This window comes from Falco peregrinus, chromosome 9 (assembly GCF_023634155.1).
Source record: "Falco peregrinus isolate bFalPer1 chromosome 9, bFalPer1.pri, whole genome shotgun sequence".
Lineage (NCBI taxonomy): Eukaryota > Metazoa > Chordata > Aves > Falconiformes > Falconidae > Falco > Falco peregrinus.
The window spans coordinates 5,075,664-5,092,905 of NC_073729.1; the positions used below are offsets into that span (position 1 = coordinate 5,075,664).

At 52.0% G+C, this 17,242-nt stretch overlaps 1 protein-coding gene across 9 annotated transcripts in view; it reads right to left on the reverse strand.

Moving 5' to 3' along the window:
• LOC101921845 (USP6 N-terminal-like protein) overlaps positions 1–17,242 on the reverse strand; it is an 81,558-nt gene that overhangs the window by 32,034 nt on the left and 32,282 nt on the right. The window contains exons 1-2 of one of the 9 annotated variants that reach the window (XM_027784997.2): positions 1,525–1,662; positions 45–243 (exon numbers count right to left, since the gene is read on the reverse strand). The exons of 2 other annotated variants lie outside the window; for them this stretch is intronic. Coding sequence is in view for 3 of the 7 variants with exons in the window: in XM_055814732.1 (XP_055670707.1) it covers positions 1,521–1,791 (271 nt within the window). In the remaining 4 variants the exon portion in view is untranslated. Of the gene's footprint in view, positions 1–44; positions 244–1,520; positions 1,795–2,357; positions 2,476–2,531; positions 2,587–2,607; positions 2,877–17,242 lie in introns of those variants that run through there. 6 more of the 9 variants (XM_055814737.1, XM_055814736.1, XM_027784995.2 and 3 more) reach the window with 6 other exon arrangements.

Here is a 17,242-nt window from a genome sequence, read left to right on the forward strand (position 1 = left end):
CCCAGCCTTTGGAACAGCTGCGGTGATGCCACCAAGCAAATCACCTGAGACAAAGCTGCTGAATTTTCCGTCTCTTCAAGCCCCTTCCACCTCCTTATGAGGAAAGCACAGAAGTCGTACATGCCTTTACGCTGGTTTCATGTGGGTTTTACACTGTCAGGCTGCACTAGCATTGGAACTGTATTGCCCAACTTCACTTTGCTGCAAGGTGAACTGTAGATCCGGTGTCACTTGGCAGAAGGGCTTTTGAAAATGAAAGTATCAGTAAAACCTCCTCTTTTTTAGAAAATACAGCATAGCATCACGTTCTCAACCTCGGGCTGGATTTGGGGATATTCTGGAACCCAATCTTTAAATGTTTTATACCGTAGAGAAGCATCTCTGCAAGCCACTGGAGATGACAGACTGGAATTTTGGTTGTTTCTCCAGTCCCACCGCATCCACCACTTAGAGCAAACTAAAGGCAAGCACGATGCTGGCGTACAGCCACATACAGCCGAGTTGCAAAATCTTTAACAGTTACATCCCCCAAGCAGAGTCATCTCAACCACCTGCACCCCTCCTCAGCATGCACCGCCTCCAGGGGAAAAACCGTAAAATCTGTATTTTTGCTTCTCACAGCACCGCGTGTTTCTCCTGCCCAGCTGCACCCAGGCGCACGGAAACGCGTGTGATTTTTGTTCTGCATGCTAGTGCAAGCAGAAGGTCACTGAAAAAGGAGAAATGAGCTTAGGTGAAAGTGTGCTGGAGTCCTGAATGCGCCCAATTAACTACTAATAAAGACTGCTGTTAATAGAGAGAAGGAGGGGGGAAAGCAGGCAGATTTTGACACGCTGTACTTAAAACACTGCCTGCATCAGACTGAAGCTACTGCTGTGGAATAAAGTCACAAAGGTACGTCCTCACTACAACCACATCCACCGCTGCCGAAACTCAACAGGTCGCTGTTCCTGTTTCAAGCTCTATTTTAAAAGCACACTTTAATGCAGTGTTTTATGCCTTGAGCGGTCTATGCTATAAGCCTGCAATCTACCCATGGGGGGAGCGGGCTTAAGGGAAATGCTTACGCATCTGTGCAAACGAAAAGGCTTATTATACACCACCTGCTACGGGGTGAGACCCTCACACAAGGCACACTTGCAGTCTGCACCGCTCCCCAGCAAAGCACTGCTCCCACTCACAAAGCTACTACTAGTTGTAACAGCCACTTACACGCTTGCACACCCTGGAATAAACCCGGCCACGTGAAGTGGTGCAGCAGTCTGCTTACAAAGCAGCTAAAGCAAGCTGCGAAACGTTGGATAAACCCTGCCGGTGTGGGTTTTTAAGCACACGAAGCAGGCACCCCGACATGCTTCAAAGCACGCGGGCTGCCAACCGGCAGCAGGCTCCCCATCCCGGCCGCCTGGGATGATGTGGGGGGCAGCGGGGAGCCGAGGCGAGCTGCCATCGGAGGCTCTTCTCCCACGCGCTCGAAGCCCACCAGCAGCAAAGCCACGGGGCCACAGCACCGCACGTACCTACCAAGTGCAGCCAAAACGAGCATGGCTTCGGGTGCGCCCCGACAGCATCGCCACGGCCCGAGGAAACCTCAAAGCCTCCCACGAAGCCACCGAAGAGGAGGCGCAGGCTGGGCTGCTGCCGGCAGGCACTGCCCCGCAGGGCTGCGTGCCCGGGAGGTGACGAGCCGGAGGGGGAAGTGATGGCCCTGCGCCAGACCCACTCCCTGTGCGGAAGTCGAGCTGCTCCGCAGGTCTTAGTACCAGACCTGGCCAACATCCCTCCCTCCATCAGCACAGCTGCCGCAGGATTTTTTTTTTTTTACTGGAAACCCAAAGCTGCAATCCCCAAGGGGACAAGACCTTTGCATCCAGGACTTCTGCTGCCCCCCCTCCGTAGCAAGCCCAGCGGCAAGTGCCCTGGCCAGGCACCTGCTTTCCAGCAACACGCCACCAGTCCAAAGCTGGCCCTCGCTGGCAGCCCCGCTGCCACAAGGAGATCCCTGCACTCCCAAAGTGAGCTACGACTTCAGGAATTAAACTACTATCAAGCAGGACGAGCCCAGATACAGGAGATCCTGTTTGCATGTTTACTTCCTTGACTACAACAAAAACTCAAGAGCACGCAAGCGAGCTCTTCTGGGGTTTTTTTTAGAGCGTAAGGAGCACTAAGCCAGCTAAATTGCACGGAGGTTTATGTTTTAACTGTCTCGGGGGTCTTTGAAAATGACTGCCCACAGATCGCTTTATATGAGACGCAGATGTGTTAACGGAAAATTCAAACAAGTTCCTATCCCAGTAAACTCGCATTGTATCCAGACCTGCACTGGATGTCACGCTGGATAAAACCACGCTCACCTCCCGTAGCAGCGGCACGGGAACACTCCAGTGACAACCACCACTGCAACTTGCTTTGATGCCACCAGCAATGCCCCAGCAAGCCAGAGCATCCAGCAACGTCGCAGACGGGATCCTGCCGATCTATGAGCACGTGTACCCACGGCACACGATGGCTCCCAGGGCGATTCTCACCTGCTCCAGAGCCGGTTCGTGAGTTTGGAGGAGAAAGCATGGGGAGGCAACCCAGCTGCACGCAACGTGCCCTCACCTGAGCCTACTATCAGGTGCCCAGATGCATCAGCCCCGCTGCAGTTGTCCTCTCCCCTGCAGGCATCTACCTGGCAGGAGCTGGCTGTCTCCGCTGCGAGGGGTGGTGAGGACCCCCAGCTGCCGCAGCCCACCGCCCTTCGGCTTCAGGCGCACCGCTGCGGCTCTGCCCACCGCTCCTCCGGCACGTGAGGGCTCACCGCCGGCGGCGGGGGGAACAGGCAAGGTGGGAGGTGATGCACACGCAGGCCCGCTCTTCCCCCGGGCTCACTGCAAAGAAAATAAGAAGTCGGTAAGTTTTCCAGTTCTGGCACAGCAGAGGCACCGTCCTTCACCAGCACCGGGGGTCTCTGCAGGCGGAGGAAAGGCAGGTCCCACCAGAGCGGGCAACCTGGCAATGCCTCAGCCTGGCTGGAACGGGAAAAAGGACATTACAGTCACCCACGCTGCAAGAAAACCCCCGGGTGTGGGTCATGCTCGGATTTTGTTGATTTGGTGGGTTTATCCAGGATGAGTTTCCTCCCCACCCAGCTCACAGCATCAGCCCAGCCCAGCCCTGTGCTGACACAGAGGATTCGCTGCAGGGATTCAGCTTGGGGCTGGGCAGGAATTTTACAACTATCTGACCACACATGCCAGGTACCAGAAACCAGCCTGCATGCCTCCAGCCGCACATCGTCATCTAATCCAGGGTGCTGATCCAGGGATGCTCAGCTCAGGTACAAGCCGGCTCCTGGGCTGCAGCAGGCGGTGGTGCTTTAGCCCATTTTCTGGTCTGCTTGAGTGCCAGGGGATGGAGGGGCTTCCTGTGCAGACCTCTGAGCCCATCACACCTTTGTACCAGCAGACACGTGCTAGTGACAACTCAAGCAGGCAGGATACGACCCTTGCCCAAGCCAAAGGCGCAGCATCACGCCCGATGTCAGCCGATCTGAGCATACGCTGCCACCACCAAGGGATGCAATGGGGGGTCCAGGCCACTCGTCCAGGACTCTGGCCCGGTTAAGACCAGTAACACAACCATCACCGAGCTGCACGGCAGAAGAGCTGGCACCGGCAGCACCACCTGAGCCACCTACCTGGTACCTCCAAACAGCTAACGTGGTTCGCAGGACAGTGGAGCCTGACATCTAGCTGTCGTTTTTTAAAAACTGGTTTCTAATTCTCACCTGAATCAACCCATAGAAGCAACGCATGGGTTTCACAAGCGCGGAATCCAGACACCACCCTGAAGCGTGATGCTGCTGTCTGCAGCCAGCAAGCGCTGGGGATGGGAAGCGTGCACTGATGCCCGGGAAAGAAGCACAGTTCACTTTCCTCGTGAGCAGCCGCTTCAGTAAAACCCTCTCCCCTTACCTCCCTCACAAGCCCCTCCGAATGGACATCCCCACACGTCCCTGGGCTGTCCCGTGCCAGATTTCCCCACGGCCACCCCTCCAGCACGCGGACACAATGTCTTGGAGCCTCTGAAGAGCAGAAGACCACACCCTTTCAGAGGTGGCCACCGTTATCATCAAGTAATCTATAACAATAGTTATACAAATAACAAAAAATCTATAACACAGGTTACATTACATATGTGTTATGACTGAGTAGCTTATAATGTGCTTACACACATTGCAGTGCAGGTTACACACACTTCCCCCTGCTCTCCCAACTTGCATCAAGCGTTTAAATTATAACGGCAAGCCGTGGACACGACGATGAGGATGCTTCGCTCCTAGACTACGGCAATACCGTGAAACCCAGATATATCAGTCTTTAATTACTTCCATTATAGAAATAACTAGAAAAACTACCTAAGGCTGCGTTCACATGCTACCCACCCGCCTCACCACTACCAGCACGCACGGCAGCACTGCCAGTAAATAAAACCTCAACCCTCTTCCCACCATCCTTTCTGTGCTCCCAGCACTTAGGTCTCGCTCTCGTTTTCCCAGGCGCTTCTTGCGCTGTGCCTCGGCACTCAGGTTAAGGTCTTCTGCCCAAGGATGGAGCCGGGAGGAGGGAAGCAAGAGGCTGGTGCAGAGATGTGCTCTGCTCCCTGCTTACACCCGGTAAGCCCAGCCTTGGTGCTCCTGCAACGCTCAGCTGTTGCAGTGGCAGAAGATGCAGCTTTAAACACAAGCTAAACCCTCCAAGCAGAACAGCGAGTCTACAAGTAATTCTTCATCAGCTTCTATTTTTAGACCTCATGGGGAATAAAAGAACATCCAAACTTTTTTTTTTTTTAAAGCTCTTTTGACGGGAACTCATCTTCTCCAGACAAGAAGAGCCAAAACAAAAAAAAAAAAAACCACCAAAAAAACCCCAGCACAAAACCCCCCAAGATGCATGAATTTTAATACTTTTTTTAAACATCATTATTTAAATGATTTCTCATTTTAAAAAGAGAAGTAAGCTGAAGAATGCAAAAGTCCATGTGCTGCTTTGGGAATCGAAGACTGATTTTCTGTCCTCATTCCCTCCTTTCTCCATTCCAGTGTCTATAAAAAAGCCAGAAAAGCTGGGGTGGGGGGGAAAGCAATCCCCTTTTTTCAGGTGATGCACTACCAGGAAAGGAACTCTATAAACATGGAACTTAGGAACCAGCTGTTTCTGTTTGCTTAAGGCTGTAAGAGCAGTTTACATTTCTTTAACCATAAGCTAAAGGAAGCTACAACACTGGTCATTCCCCGCATATACATGCATTCCTCTCAAAATACCGTATTTTGTTCTTTTTGGTCCATGTAGCAACACCACGGGACACGCTACTCATCCCTTTTACCATCCCCACAGTCACTCCTGCCTCCAGCTCTACGTGGCAATTTGGGGTTCGCTAAAAGCTCTTATTGCATCTCCTTTTGCTATTTAAAACACTCCCTGTTTGGGCCAGGCGGCCACCACCAGCTAGCGGCACTCACACCTCCCACATGCCCAAAGCAGCGGGTGAGGCCACGTGGCCCGGCTGGTACCTCAGTGCCACCCCGAGCCCCGCGGAGCTAGCCACGGTCACTAGCCAAAGCCAAAAGAATAAGGCTACAAAAATAAGCCATGGTGCTGCCAGCAGCTTGCGCTTTCCTTGGCACGGGGGGACGGCATCTTTTTTAAAACCATAAATAAGGCAAGAACACATGTACCGTCACATAAAGCCCTCGAGACCGATGAAATAAATAATTAAAAAGAAATTTAAAATATTATATATAAAAAAAAAATTAAAAATCCACTAACGACAGGATGCAAGCCTGTCTGTGGAAAACTCACCCAAAATCATCATCGAGGGGAATGATTCCTAAGTTATCGATCTATAAGCTGAGCTAAAGCGCAACTTAGGCTGTGTGGGTCTCGCAGCGTTCGCCAGAGCCCTGGCTGCGCCCCGTTTTTTGGAGGAGAGGCAGCCTGAGCCACTAACCTGACCCTGACCCAGACGAATGCTCAGCCCCTCAGAAAATATGTATTTCCAACGAGGTCCTGAGTACCACCCTCATTCCTTCAGCTGTTTTAATGAGTTTAATCAGCTCAAACCGCCTCCAAACCCAGAACCCCAAGCAGTGAGTTGTCCTTGGCAGCCTCTGCAGAGGACACTCCCTGCCGGCAGGACCTTGGACTTGTTTTACCTTCGAACAGCATCTCCAGACGCTAACAGGCGAACTGTCCTGAATGGCTTTTCTTCCACCAAAGCCCCACATAAGCATGTCCAGCAACAGAAAACTTCAGGGAAACAAGAAGTATTTGATCCGCTGCTGGAAAGTACTGAGAAAATGTCTCCCCAAGCGCTTTTACAGCCTTAAACCATATGCAGGACAGCGTTTGGAGACAAAATCTTTAAGGAGTATGAAAAGAATCTTTTTTTAGTTACAACATAACCTTTCCCTTCCTTTTTGCTTGTTGATAACTCCTAAAATTACCCCAACTGCACCGCCGCAGGAATTTTTGCTATTTCTTTTTTTTGTGAAAAAAGTGACATTTTATATAAACAAGAAAATTTAATGGTTGTGTTCCCTTTGAGGAAATTGTTCACACAAGAAGTCCTCCCCTCTTCACTCCGTGGAAAGCATGTTTATAAAACGGTTTTTATAGGCAAAGACTTAAGGCAGACTTAATGCTTCAGCTTACGAAACAGCAGTGCTTGTGCAGGACACCCTGTTAGAAGCAAATTGCCAGCTCAGAAGTCAATATAAAAATAACTCAAGGGTTTTTGTCATGCCTTTTTGGGTTTTTTTTCTAAGATCATTGAATTCAACATCTGTGTCATTTGGTCAGGGCTGCAAAACGCATCTTACAATTCACAACGTATTTGGCTGTTACTGTTATACTGTGGTCGACGTAAAACTAAAACTGACACTAAAAATGGATCCATTGAAACTGCTGGGGTTGAAACACAGACAGACACGTGACTTTCCAGCCAGGGAAAATGAAATGGCATTGATATTTGGGAGCAGGCCATGTTACTGCAGTAAGAGTATGCTCAGGGACACACAGGCGCGACGAAATGATGCTCAGGGACACACAGGCGCGACGAAATGATGCTCAGGGACACACAGGCGCGACGAAATGATGCTCAGGGACACACAGGCGCGACGAAATGATGCTCAGGGACACACAGGCGCGACGAAATGATGCTCAGGGACACAAGCACGACGAAGTGATGCTCAGCGATACAAGCACGACGAAGTGATGCTCAGGGACACAAGCGTGACGAAATGATGCTCAGGGATACAAGCGCAACAAAAATGATGCTCAGCGATAAAAGCACGACGAAACGATGCTCAGCGATACAAGCACGACGAAACGATGCTCAGCGATACAAGCATGACGAAATGATGCTCAGGGATACAAGCGCAACAAAACGATGCTCAGCGATACAAGCGCAATTAAATGACGCTCGGGGATACAAGTGCAACAAAATGATGCTCAGGGGAGCGGTGGAAGTGCAGCCGGGTGGGTTGGTGCTGGTAAAAGCTATGTGTGGAAGAGGATGCAAGTCTCCCAGCCACTGGTACGGGCCCAGAACTGGTAGCAGGCAAGTGGTGAGGTGCCACGCCGGGCAGCACCAGCTCCTGGCCACCAACAGCAGCCGATGCAGTGCTCCCAAAACTGCGGTCGGAGCCCTTCCAGCCAAGCACAACCCCGCGCAGGCATGGAGCACGTCTCCCCAGAGCACCGCCACGCCACCCCCAGCGCAGTGGGTGCACAGCTGGTGCCTGTCCACATGGCTTGGGGGATAAAATGATTTTCCCCCCTTCCTTCAGCAGCCCCACGCTCACCCTGAAAGACCCCAACAACACTTTTTTCCCTTGCAAGCACACCCTTGGCACTTGGGGTTGCTGAACACCGGCCCCCGAGGGGCTTGGCGAGGAGCGCCCATGTCGCCACGCTGCCGTCTCACGGGCCTCACCGCGATGGCAGCACCTTCCCCCAACCCCCAGCAGCCAGGCCGAGCCCCCGGCACGCACACCCCCTCGGAGGGATGACAGATGACTGCCACGTTTGGTGGCACCTACCACCATGTAACAGTGCACACCCTCAGCATCCCCCCGCCACCTCAAACCAGCGTGAGCCACAGCCTCAGGTTTGCCGACTCAACCTCCTCCCACCTCGGGTTTGGAAACCTCCTGCCACGATCCCAACGTCGAGGAAAGGCAGGAATTCAGCTTGCCTTTGGGGGGAGAACACTGCACCCCAGCATGTCATCTGGCTCATCCCTCATTTTGCCCCACGAGGGACGCAAAGGTGGCACCTGGAGCCCCGAGCTGGTCTCGTGTGGACCTGACCCCGCAGGTGCCACCAGGGAGGCCGGTACCTGCGGGGATGTACAGCCCAGTGAGCCAGGTGACATGGGCAAGACATCCAACCTGGCACCATCCTCCCATTCCTAGCGTTTCAGAGGCACTCAGGCAGCACCTTCGATCAGATAATGCTTGAGAAGACAACACAAGGAACTTTAGAAAATACAATGCTTAAACCCACAGTGGATCTATTACCTACAATTACTGTTTTCCATGTCCTCAGCATTTCTGACGTGAATAACAGGAACAGAAGCTGGATAACAGCGAGTCAAAGGGGACCACTGCAGGCTCAAGTCTGTTCATGAAAATATTTGAGAAAGGTTTTTCCGGTGACAGCTTGAGCTTGCACGGGGAAGGCGACAGTACACATGGAAGAGCTAAAAACGTTACAAAATGCCTTCTCCGATGACATAAAAAGCAGAGGGAGAAGTTTAAGCGGATGAGAGCCTGCAGCAGTGATAGAAAGCCAAACATTTGGTACGATGGAGACGCGTGCGAGGCTGCCCGTAGAAGCAGCAGCAGATGCTGGTCTCTCCAGGAAATAAATGAACACAACTCAGATATCACCTGCGTTCCAAGATGCAGTCCTAGTTAGCTGCAGACATGCTCAGCTAAATAAAAAAATTTAAAAAAAAAGATAATTTGAACAAAAGATGCATTTATCCTGAAAATGCTTTAACAATCACCCAACAAAGCAACAACTAGACAGTTCACCTAAAACAGTTCACTTATAAACACAACATTTCAACTAATTGCTACAAAAGACATATGCAAGCAGGACGATGATTTCCTCGGCAGCTTGGGGAATGGGAATCTTCCCATTCCAAGAACAAAACCTGGGAGAGCAGAAGCTCTACTGAAGCACAGCTGGACTTGGCACTGTGCAAGAAAGCTTGGAAAAGGGGATTTGTCAATAAATAAGCATCTGAGGGCAGCGGAGGGCGCCTTGATAGGAAAGGCACAAAAAAACCCCCACCAAACCCAATGCTTTTTTTATTCCCCTGAAGTAAAGAGTGGGGCCAGCAAGAAGATGATCCGTGCTCAAGTTAGAAGGTGCCTGCAGGCCTTCAGGTAAGACTTCAACATAGAACGGCAATAGCACAGGAGTTTTTTACAGTTCATTTTTCCAAAATATCAAGTCGTTTAGCAGGAAGGATTTTTCCAGAGAGCAGCGATCAGAGCTGGTTCGCTCCTTGTCACCACCCTTAGCCGAGTAGAGGGGCCCCTGTGAGCCCGCCCTTTAATTTAAAGCACAGATGCTTCGTCCTGGCTGACACAAACCAAGGAGTCTGTCTTCCCAGTTCCCACCCAAGCCCAGACCTGGATTCCCAGCTCGGCTTGCACCTTCAGCACCTTCAGGCAGATGCACAGCCACAGCAAAACAAAAGCAGCGCCCTGCCCACCTTCCCCAAGCAGCCTGGCCTCTCCCTAGGATACCCCCCCACCAGACCCTCCCCTAGGACCTCGCTCCAGGAGGGCGAGCACTCAATCTCTTTTGCAGCAGTAAAGCCGGTGCTGCACTAAAGTTATTACGTGTTTCTCCCACTTCCTTCAATTGACAGAAAACAAAAGCTTGTACTCTTGCTCACCGTTATCAGAAAATTATTTGCTTTCCCAGACTGTTTCTCCCCTCCTTGTTTCGGAAGGGTTTCCAGTAGAATAACAGGCTGGCTCCCAAAGACGAGCTGCAGGGGGTGACCTGGGACAGAGGCGCTTTGGATATGCCCACCTGGCAAATCCAGCCTGGACGCAGCGCAGCCCGAGCCTGCCCTTCCCGTCCCTGGGGGGGACTGCCCACTCCACACCTCCTCCAGGAGCATGGATGCTCCACTGCCCGGCTTGGAGAGAGCTTGAAGCTCTGCCCCACCGACCCGGCTCCGGGCAGCTGCCCCCGTTTCCCAGCTGCAGAGCATCCCCAGAAGACACTCTGCCACCACCAGTCCCTGCTGCATCATACCCTGAGCATCCGCTGTGCCTCTCTTCTCACCACGGCATCGCTTCCTTCCTGCCAGATCCCTTATCACCACGTTTCACCCCAAAACCACCTGGATGAAACCTCCACTCCGGCTGATGCTGCTCTTTTGCTCAGCCACCAAAGGGAATGCTCCCACAGCCGGCACCAAGCCCACGGCGCTCCGGCCACCGAGCCACGCAGAATTACGCACAGGTGGCACAGGAAAAGACGGTGCCAAATTCACAGTTCCCATAAAAGCAAAGCACCGAATGCATGTACGCATTTGGTCACTTTTTATTTTTAATTTAATTTTTTTTTAAGCAGAGTATCAAGTGTCAGGTCCTAAAACCAAAAAGGGCACCAGAAGTCCAACTGTTACCCAGGACATGAAATACACTCCGCTACCGCAGCCCCAGCTGGCACCTTGCAAACTCCTCGCTGCGACCCGCCCACGGCGGCCGTGCCCAGCCCCAGCTGCTCACACACCAGTGGTGGCTCCAGCAACGGAGGTGTCACCCAGCCAGCCGCTCGGTACCCCGAAACCGATGCAAGGGGAAGTGTGGGGTCGCAGGCAACGCACTCCTGCGGGGCTCGGCACCAGCGCTGCAGCATCCACCGGGAGGGCTGGCAGGGGGTCTCAGCCAGAAGAGGAGAGGTCAGGTCTTACCTCCGGCAATCCCTTTGGCGTGAGCCTCTACTGCAGACTGAACAGATTTTAAAAGCATGAGCTTCAAAGCAAACAAGTGAATTCTCAGCCCAATACCATCAGGGGAAATAAAACAAAATATATTTTAAAAAAAACCCAACAAAACACACCACTTTGGCCAGTTTCTGGTGTTGAATGATCCATAAACTCCTCCAGGCAAGGTGCTCTTTAGCACAGCAGGTCCTGCCCAGCCATGGGGCTTGCAAGCACGCCCGTACCCCACAGTGGCCATGGGATGCGGGCTCTGTGTTCCAGGGAGCGGCCACCCTTTTATTTTTTCTGATTCAAGGCCGGGCCAGTGACCGCATGCGGTGTCAACACCTTCCACAAGCTGGACTGTCATTTCTGATGGGGCTTGTGGTCGCTAAAAGGGCACCACCATGTGAAAGGACGCGTCGGCAAGCAACACAGCCTCAGCGCAGGGAAGGTTTCCTTCAGTTCATTTATTGCCAGTTCGCAGAAACTCCTTGTCGCTGATTTGGGTAATGAGAAAAACATATAAACAAGAAGCACTTAAAGACCTTCCTCGTCCCTTCCCCAGGCTCAGGCTAAGCCAGGCGCCCCTCCAGCACCACCACGATGCAGCAGCTCGCCGTGGATGCAGCACGGCCACCTCCTGCCTGTCCTTCCTCCCGCCTGCATTCCCTTGGCATGTGCTTCTTACCTACGCTCATTTAACTGCCTTCCTCCCCTGATGGCAAGCATGGAGAAACGCCTAACCACATGGTCCACCTCAGCAAGCCCAACCATCTGCCCTGGTGACTACCTAGAGACAAGACGGCATCAGCAGCCTAACCTGAGAACGCCTGTCCTCTCCTGCTTCTCACAGCACCGCTCTTTGAGCGGCTTTTTCACGGCCACCCTGATGTCTGTGCTAGCCCAGGCCTGGCTCACCTGACCCCCAGGGTCTGCGCTGGCCTTTTGGTCCCCAGACACCAGGCAAGGCAAAGCCCAGCAGCCCGGGGGCTGACGAAGGTGACCTTCAGGCTTGGCATGGGAATTTGTTGGCTCTTTTATCACCCCAGGGACAACACCACTTGCAGGCAAGTCCCACGTGTCTGCAGACAGTCAGCCACAGCCCAAACCACCACACAAAGACCGAAACGTAAGACCCCTGCCCTCCCATGGGATTCCTGTACCACAGCATCTCCAGCAGGATGTCACTGCTCTCTCCAAGCTTTCCTCTTCCAATCTTTTAAACTCATCCAAATTCGGTTTTTGATCCCATTCTCAACTGCTTTTAAGAAGCAGGCAGGGGTCATCTTCTAGCTGCTGCAGCTGGGGGAAAAGCTGAAGCACAAGCCACCCCTCTGACCCGGGAAAGGTCCCTCACGAGATGTGCCCGATGCCAGCATCGCGCGGGGCACCAAAACCCACCAGCAAACAGATTTCCACAGTTCTCCTGCCTGTGGGCCGCTCCTCCCCCCAGCAACACGCCTTTGGCTGAAAAACCTTCTGGAGCTACAAAAACATTAAAGAAAGCGTTAAGAGAAATGTATTATGAAGAGAAGGTCATAAAAGAACAACAACTTGAAAATAGCTGAAGCTAAAAATACCCAATCCCCACACCCCTTCTATCAAGAAAACATTATCAGATGTCACTTCCCAATGGTAAAAACATGTTTGTTTGCTTTTTAATTAAGGTGGTATTTTGAACACTGGACTTTCTGGCCAGGGAACACAAGAGACCTTGCAAAAAGACCTTGTTCGCTGCCTCAAAGACCCCACTTTTCTGTGCCACCTGATGGTGAGGCACAGTCTGAAACTGGCGCTGCAAACCTGCACTTTCTTCTAGCACCACCTCTCACTTTGCAAAATAACTTTCTAAAGAGAACAAAGTATTTTGGCCACCCATACCGAGTTGCTGAGTGCTTGTGCAATATGGATTTATTTTTATTTTTTAATACTTCAGAGTATCAAGGTGGAGAACGTGGGAAGGAGGTAACGTCAACATTCAGAGTGGCAGCAAGCATCAGCACAGGGCTGGAAACCGCGTCTCATCTGACCCAAATCCTAGGTAGGACTGGAAAAATCTGCATTATGGACAGACTGAATCGGTTACTCAGTCTGCTGCCCAAAATCCTCCCAGCTCCAAAGGGTATGAACGATGTTCAGTGGACAGCAAAACAGCCATTACGTACGGCAACCTGACGGCTTCCATCAACAGGATGAGCAGAATAAAGGGAGTCAATTCAGTGCCCCCCAGCAGAGAATTTTGTACCATTTCTTTGCTTAAATAAGCTCCTGTTTATTTATCACATAGAAAAAATCCCCCAGGAATTACTGCAGGCAGGTAAGGGAATGCCTGTGCTAACACTTCAACAAACTGAGCATGTTCAAGGGGACGGTTCGCACACCACAGCATGCTTTTTCCTCCAAAGATGTAAACAAAATCCAGGAATAACTTCTTCAGCAGGTCCAGAACTCAAACCAGTACTTTTTAAAGAAACCACACGCACATCAGAAATAATTTTGTCAGTCCATTGCTTCGGCGGCCAACCCTTGCCCCGCTGCCCCCCCCCAGCTGCCCCTTTCCCTCCGCCGTGAAACAAGCAGCACATCCCACGCGTGGCCGTGTCCTGCTCCCTGCCTGTCCCCGCAGGCGTGCGGCCCTTCAGCCCACCTGCTCCCCTGTGCAAGTCACTGAACTTGGCCCGACGCAAAATTTAGCAGCATCGCCGACATCGAGCGTGCAAGCGTCCTGCTCCCCTGAGAAGTCAGGGTGAGTACCCACCAAAAAGCCCTTCCGAGGACTAACCTGAAAGCGATGAGCAGGGAGAAAACCGCAGCTAAGTTAGAGTGTTAAAAAGTTTGCTAAAGGAGGTGGCTCGGTGTGCTGGGGAGCCCCCTGCCCCCCCCCCCGCCGGGGGGAGGAAGGCTGGGGGGACTTTGGAGAGCCACCAAGCAGGACCACAAAGATGCACTGGGCCAGGGCTCAGCTTCACAGCCACCACCTCCCTCCACCCGCTCGGCTCTGAGGAACTTGGAAGACTGTGTCCGCATGATGTCATTACTGGGCTGGTGTCTAAATAAAGGAAGCTTTTTATAGAATTTCCCACTGACAAACTTAATCCGGTAAACCCCGATAGCCAAGATGTCAAGGAGGAGGGAAGGGAAAGGGATGACAATAACCGTCCCACTGCCGGGGCAGGGCAGGTGGGTGGTGACTCAGGAAAGAAACCAAAACAAACCCAGTTTTCTCCCTAATACCTGCATAGGTCGGATAAAAAGCATGGGGGGAGAGCGGCGTGTAACGTAAGGGAGATGTGTTTATAAACCACCTGTCACAAGGAAGTGCAGCCTCTTGCTGCTCCGGGGCAGGGGACAGGAGGATGAATACAAGGAGGGAGGATAGGGAGAGAAACGTTTTTCTTAAAGAGAGTAAATAAAACATACTTCCAGATCAGAGGGGTTTCCCAGCTTCATGTTGTTCATGTGGCAATTACTGTGCCTCCTAAAAGCAAACTGGGGGGGGATCTGCATGTTCAGAAGACTCTTGGCTGCAAACCCCTGAAGCTCAAATCATCAGCAAGCAGCATTTGCTGGAAGTTCTCAAAAAAACAAACAAGAAAACCCACGAATGAAAGCAAAACCATCTGGCAGTTCAGTTGAGTTCATGTTTGCCTGCGTGTCATCCTCTTCTTTGTAACTCTTCATCACTTCCACAGCGCTACGGAGCGGTTCCTCTTCCTCCCTCTGCTCCTCACCACATCTTCAGCCGGGCATCCACAGGGAGAGCAGTTGGATCGCCCAGTGACTCACGCTGCAGCAATGTGGGTGGGAGCTGCTCCCATGCCCAGCTCCGAAGGACGCAGCCTTTTATGGTATTTTTAGAGTGGAAGCTGTTGTGGTTTGTATCACTTTGCCTTTTGTCTTACAGGAACCTCAGGGAAAAGAGTTCATCCTCCCCCCGGGGGCTTCAGGACAAAGCAGCCAGGAGCCCAGCAAGCCAGCCAGGCTGTGGGCTTCCTCGCCTCCCCCCCAACGCCAGGGATGCTCAAGGATGTCAGCCCCAACGCCAGGGATGCTCAAGGATGTCAGCCCCCCCCCAATGCCAGGGATGCTCAAGGATGTCAGGCCCCCCCTCCAACGCTGGGGATGCTCAAGGATGTCAGCCCCCGCCCCCCAACGCCGGGGATGCTCAAGGATGTCAGCCCCCACCCCCCAACGCCGGGGATGCTCAAGGATGTCACCCCCACCTGCGCCGTGGGTCCTTGCATGGCTCTACCATCCAGCAACCTCCTCCCAGACATAAGAGCAGGTGGGAGCTCTTCTGTGGACACCTGAGCTGCCGCAGCTCAACTTTCTAAGGAGTCATTCCCTGTGTCCACTGAGTCTTGCCATCTTGTGGCAACACACTACCCACCTCTCCATCATCTCCAGTGACAGGCCACCAGATACCCACCAGACACCTGTCTGATGCTGCCAGAGTCCCACCTGCCTTCCCTCAGGGTGAGCCCTTAGAGCTGCACCTCTACAGCAAGCAGAAAATTAATTCTGTAGGGTTTCTACCCTGTAAAAATGTAGCTGAAATAGGGCAATGAGGTTATTAGGGGAAAGCAGGCAGGGATGTCACACCGAACCCAGGGTAAAAGCACAAGGGAGAAGTGCAGCGGCAGAAAAGCCGCTCTCCAGGCTTGTGCACCAGAGCATGCGACTCGGACTTGGCAAGGTAATAAAGCAGACTCAGCTGTGCTCTTTTAAAAGCTGAAGGTCACACATGAGATTTAGAAGAGCATCCCAAAACATTCCCCCTGCAGGGCTTGAAATGGGACTCTGGCTGCAACCGTGCAGCGGGCTGCTTCGCAGGACAGCTCTCCGCTCCCCAGCACTCCGCTCTCTGCCGCGCCTGAAGCATTGTCTGCTCTAGAGGAGAAGGGCAGGAAAGTTTCTGCATCCCCAGTCACAACTCCAACCAACCACTGATTTTAGTCCTTTTAAAGCTGTTCAATTCAAGAGGAAATTAAATTATAATCCGCCCACGCCTAAAAAAAGAATCTAGGAGAAAAGCTATAAGGATGAAGGAAAAAGTAGTAATCGATCCTGCTGATGCACATCACTGACATTAAAGATATATATATTTTTTTTAATTCCTTCTGAAACCTTAATGAGCTCTGGAAGGAGTCAGCTTACCAGTGAGGACAGATGAATGACAGACTGCCCCCAGAGACAGAAACCACCCAGTGGGATGACAAAAGTGGAAAGCTGCTCTGGAGCAACTCCTCGGATCCAAGAGGGCAGTCTGGGGCAGGCGGGTGTCAGCCAGCACTACCCAGCCCGCAGCACAGCCAGCAGCAGCTACAAAACCCCCTCCAGCCCGAATGCAAGTGAAAAGGGGATTCCATGCATTGCATGTGGCACTGCAACCCCCAGCACCTGCTGCTGCACAGCATGCCCCACGCTCGGGGACAGCTTGGGGACAGCCCCAGCTCCCCAGGCAGACCAAGGAGGAGTCTTTTACTCCCCAAGCAGACGAAATACATTTCCCAGTTTAGGGAGTCTTCCTGCTATTAGATACCGGATCAAGATTACAGAATTAAAGTTAAAAAAAAAAATAATAATCACGTGAGAGGCTCCATCCTGTTTAATGGAATACAATGAATTTCCTGTAGTCTTGCCCTGAGGACCACGATATCGCACCCGATTACCATCCCACCTCACTCCTAAGGGCTGCAGAGCTCAGTCGCAGGAAAGCAAAACGAGCTCTGCCTTGCCTCATTTCTCATTAAACTACTAACTACGCGCAGCAATGGCTGTGTAAGAGGTAGGGCAAGTTACTTAATTTTCATTATCCTTCACTTGGACCAGCATTATCAAATTTGATTTAAAAAAAAATAAAAATAATAAAAAAAAACATAGGAAGAAAAATGAACCGAACACAATTACCAGCCTAAAGCTCCTACAGACAGAAAAGGGACACGTCCAAGCGTGAACGCAGGCTCACATCTCCCACACCAGAGATACCTCTCTGCACGAAGCCTTTAGTTACAAAAACCTGCCATTTACACCCTGGGGAACCTTGGTGTGCTGGCAGACCCAGGGACCTGCCCCATGAGACCACCCACCCACCGCCCTTGCCCCGGCTGTCCAGCACACCTGCACTCAACATCATTCTGATACTCTTCGCCCGCAAACAAGCAAGCTTTCCCAGCCAGCAGGTTCTCGGCAAAACTAAAAGCATTGCCCGACGATTCCTACAGAGCAACAA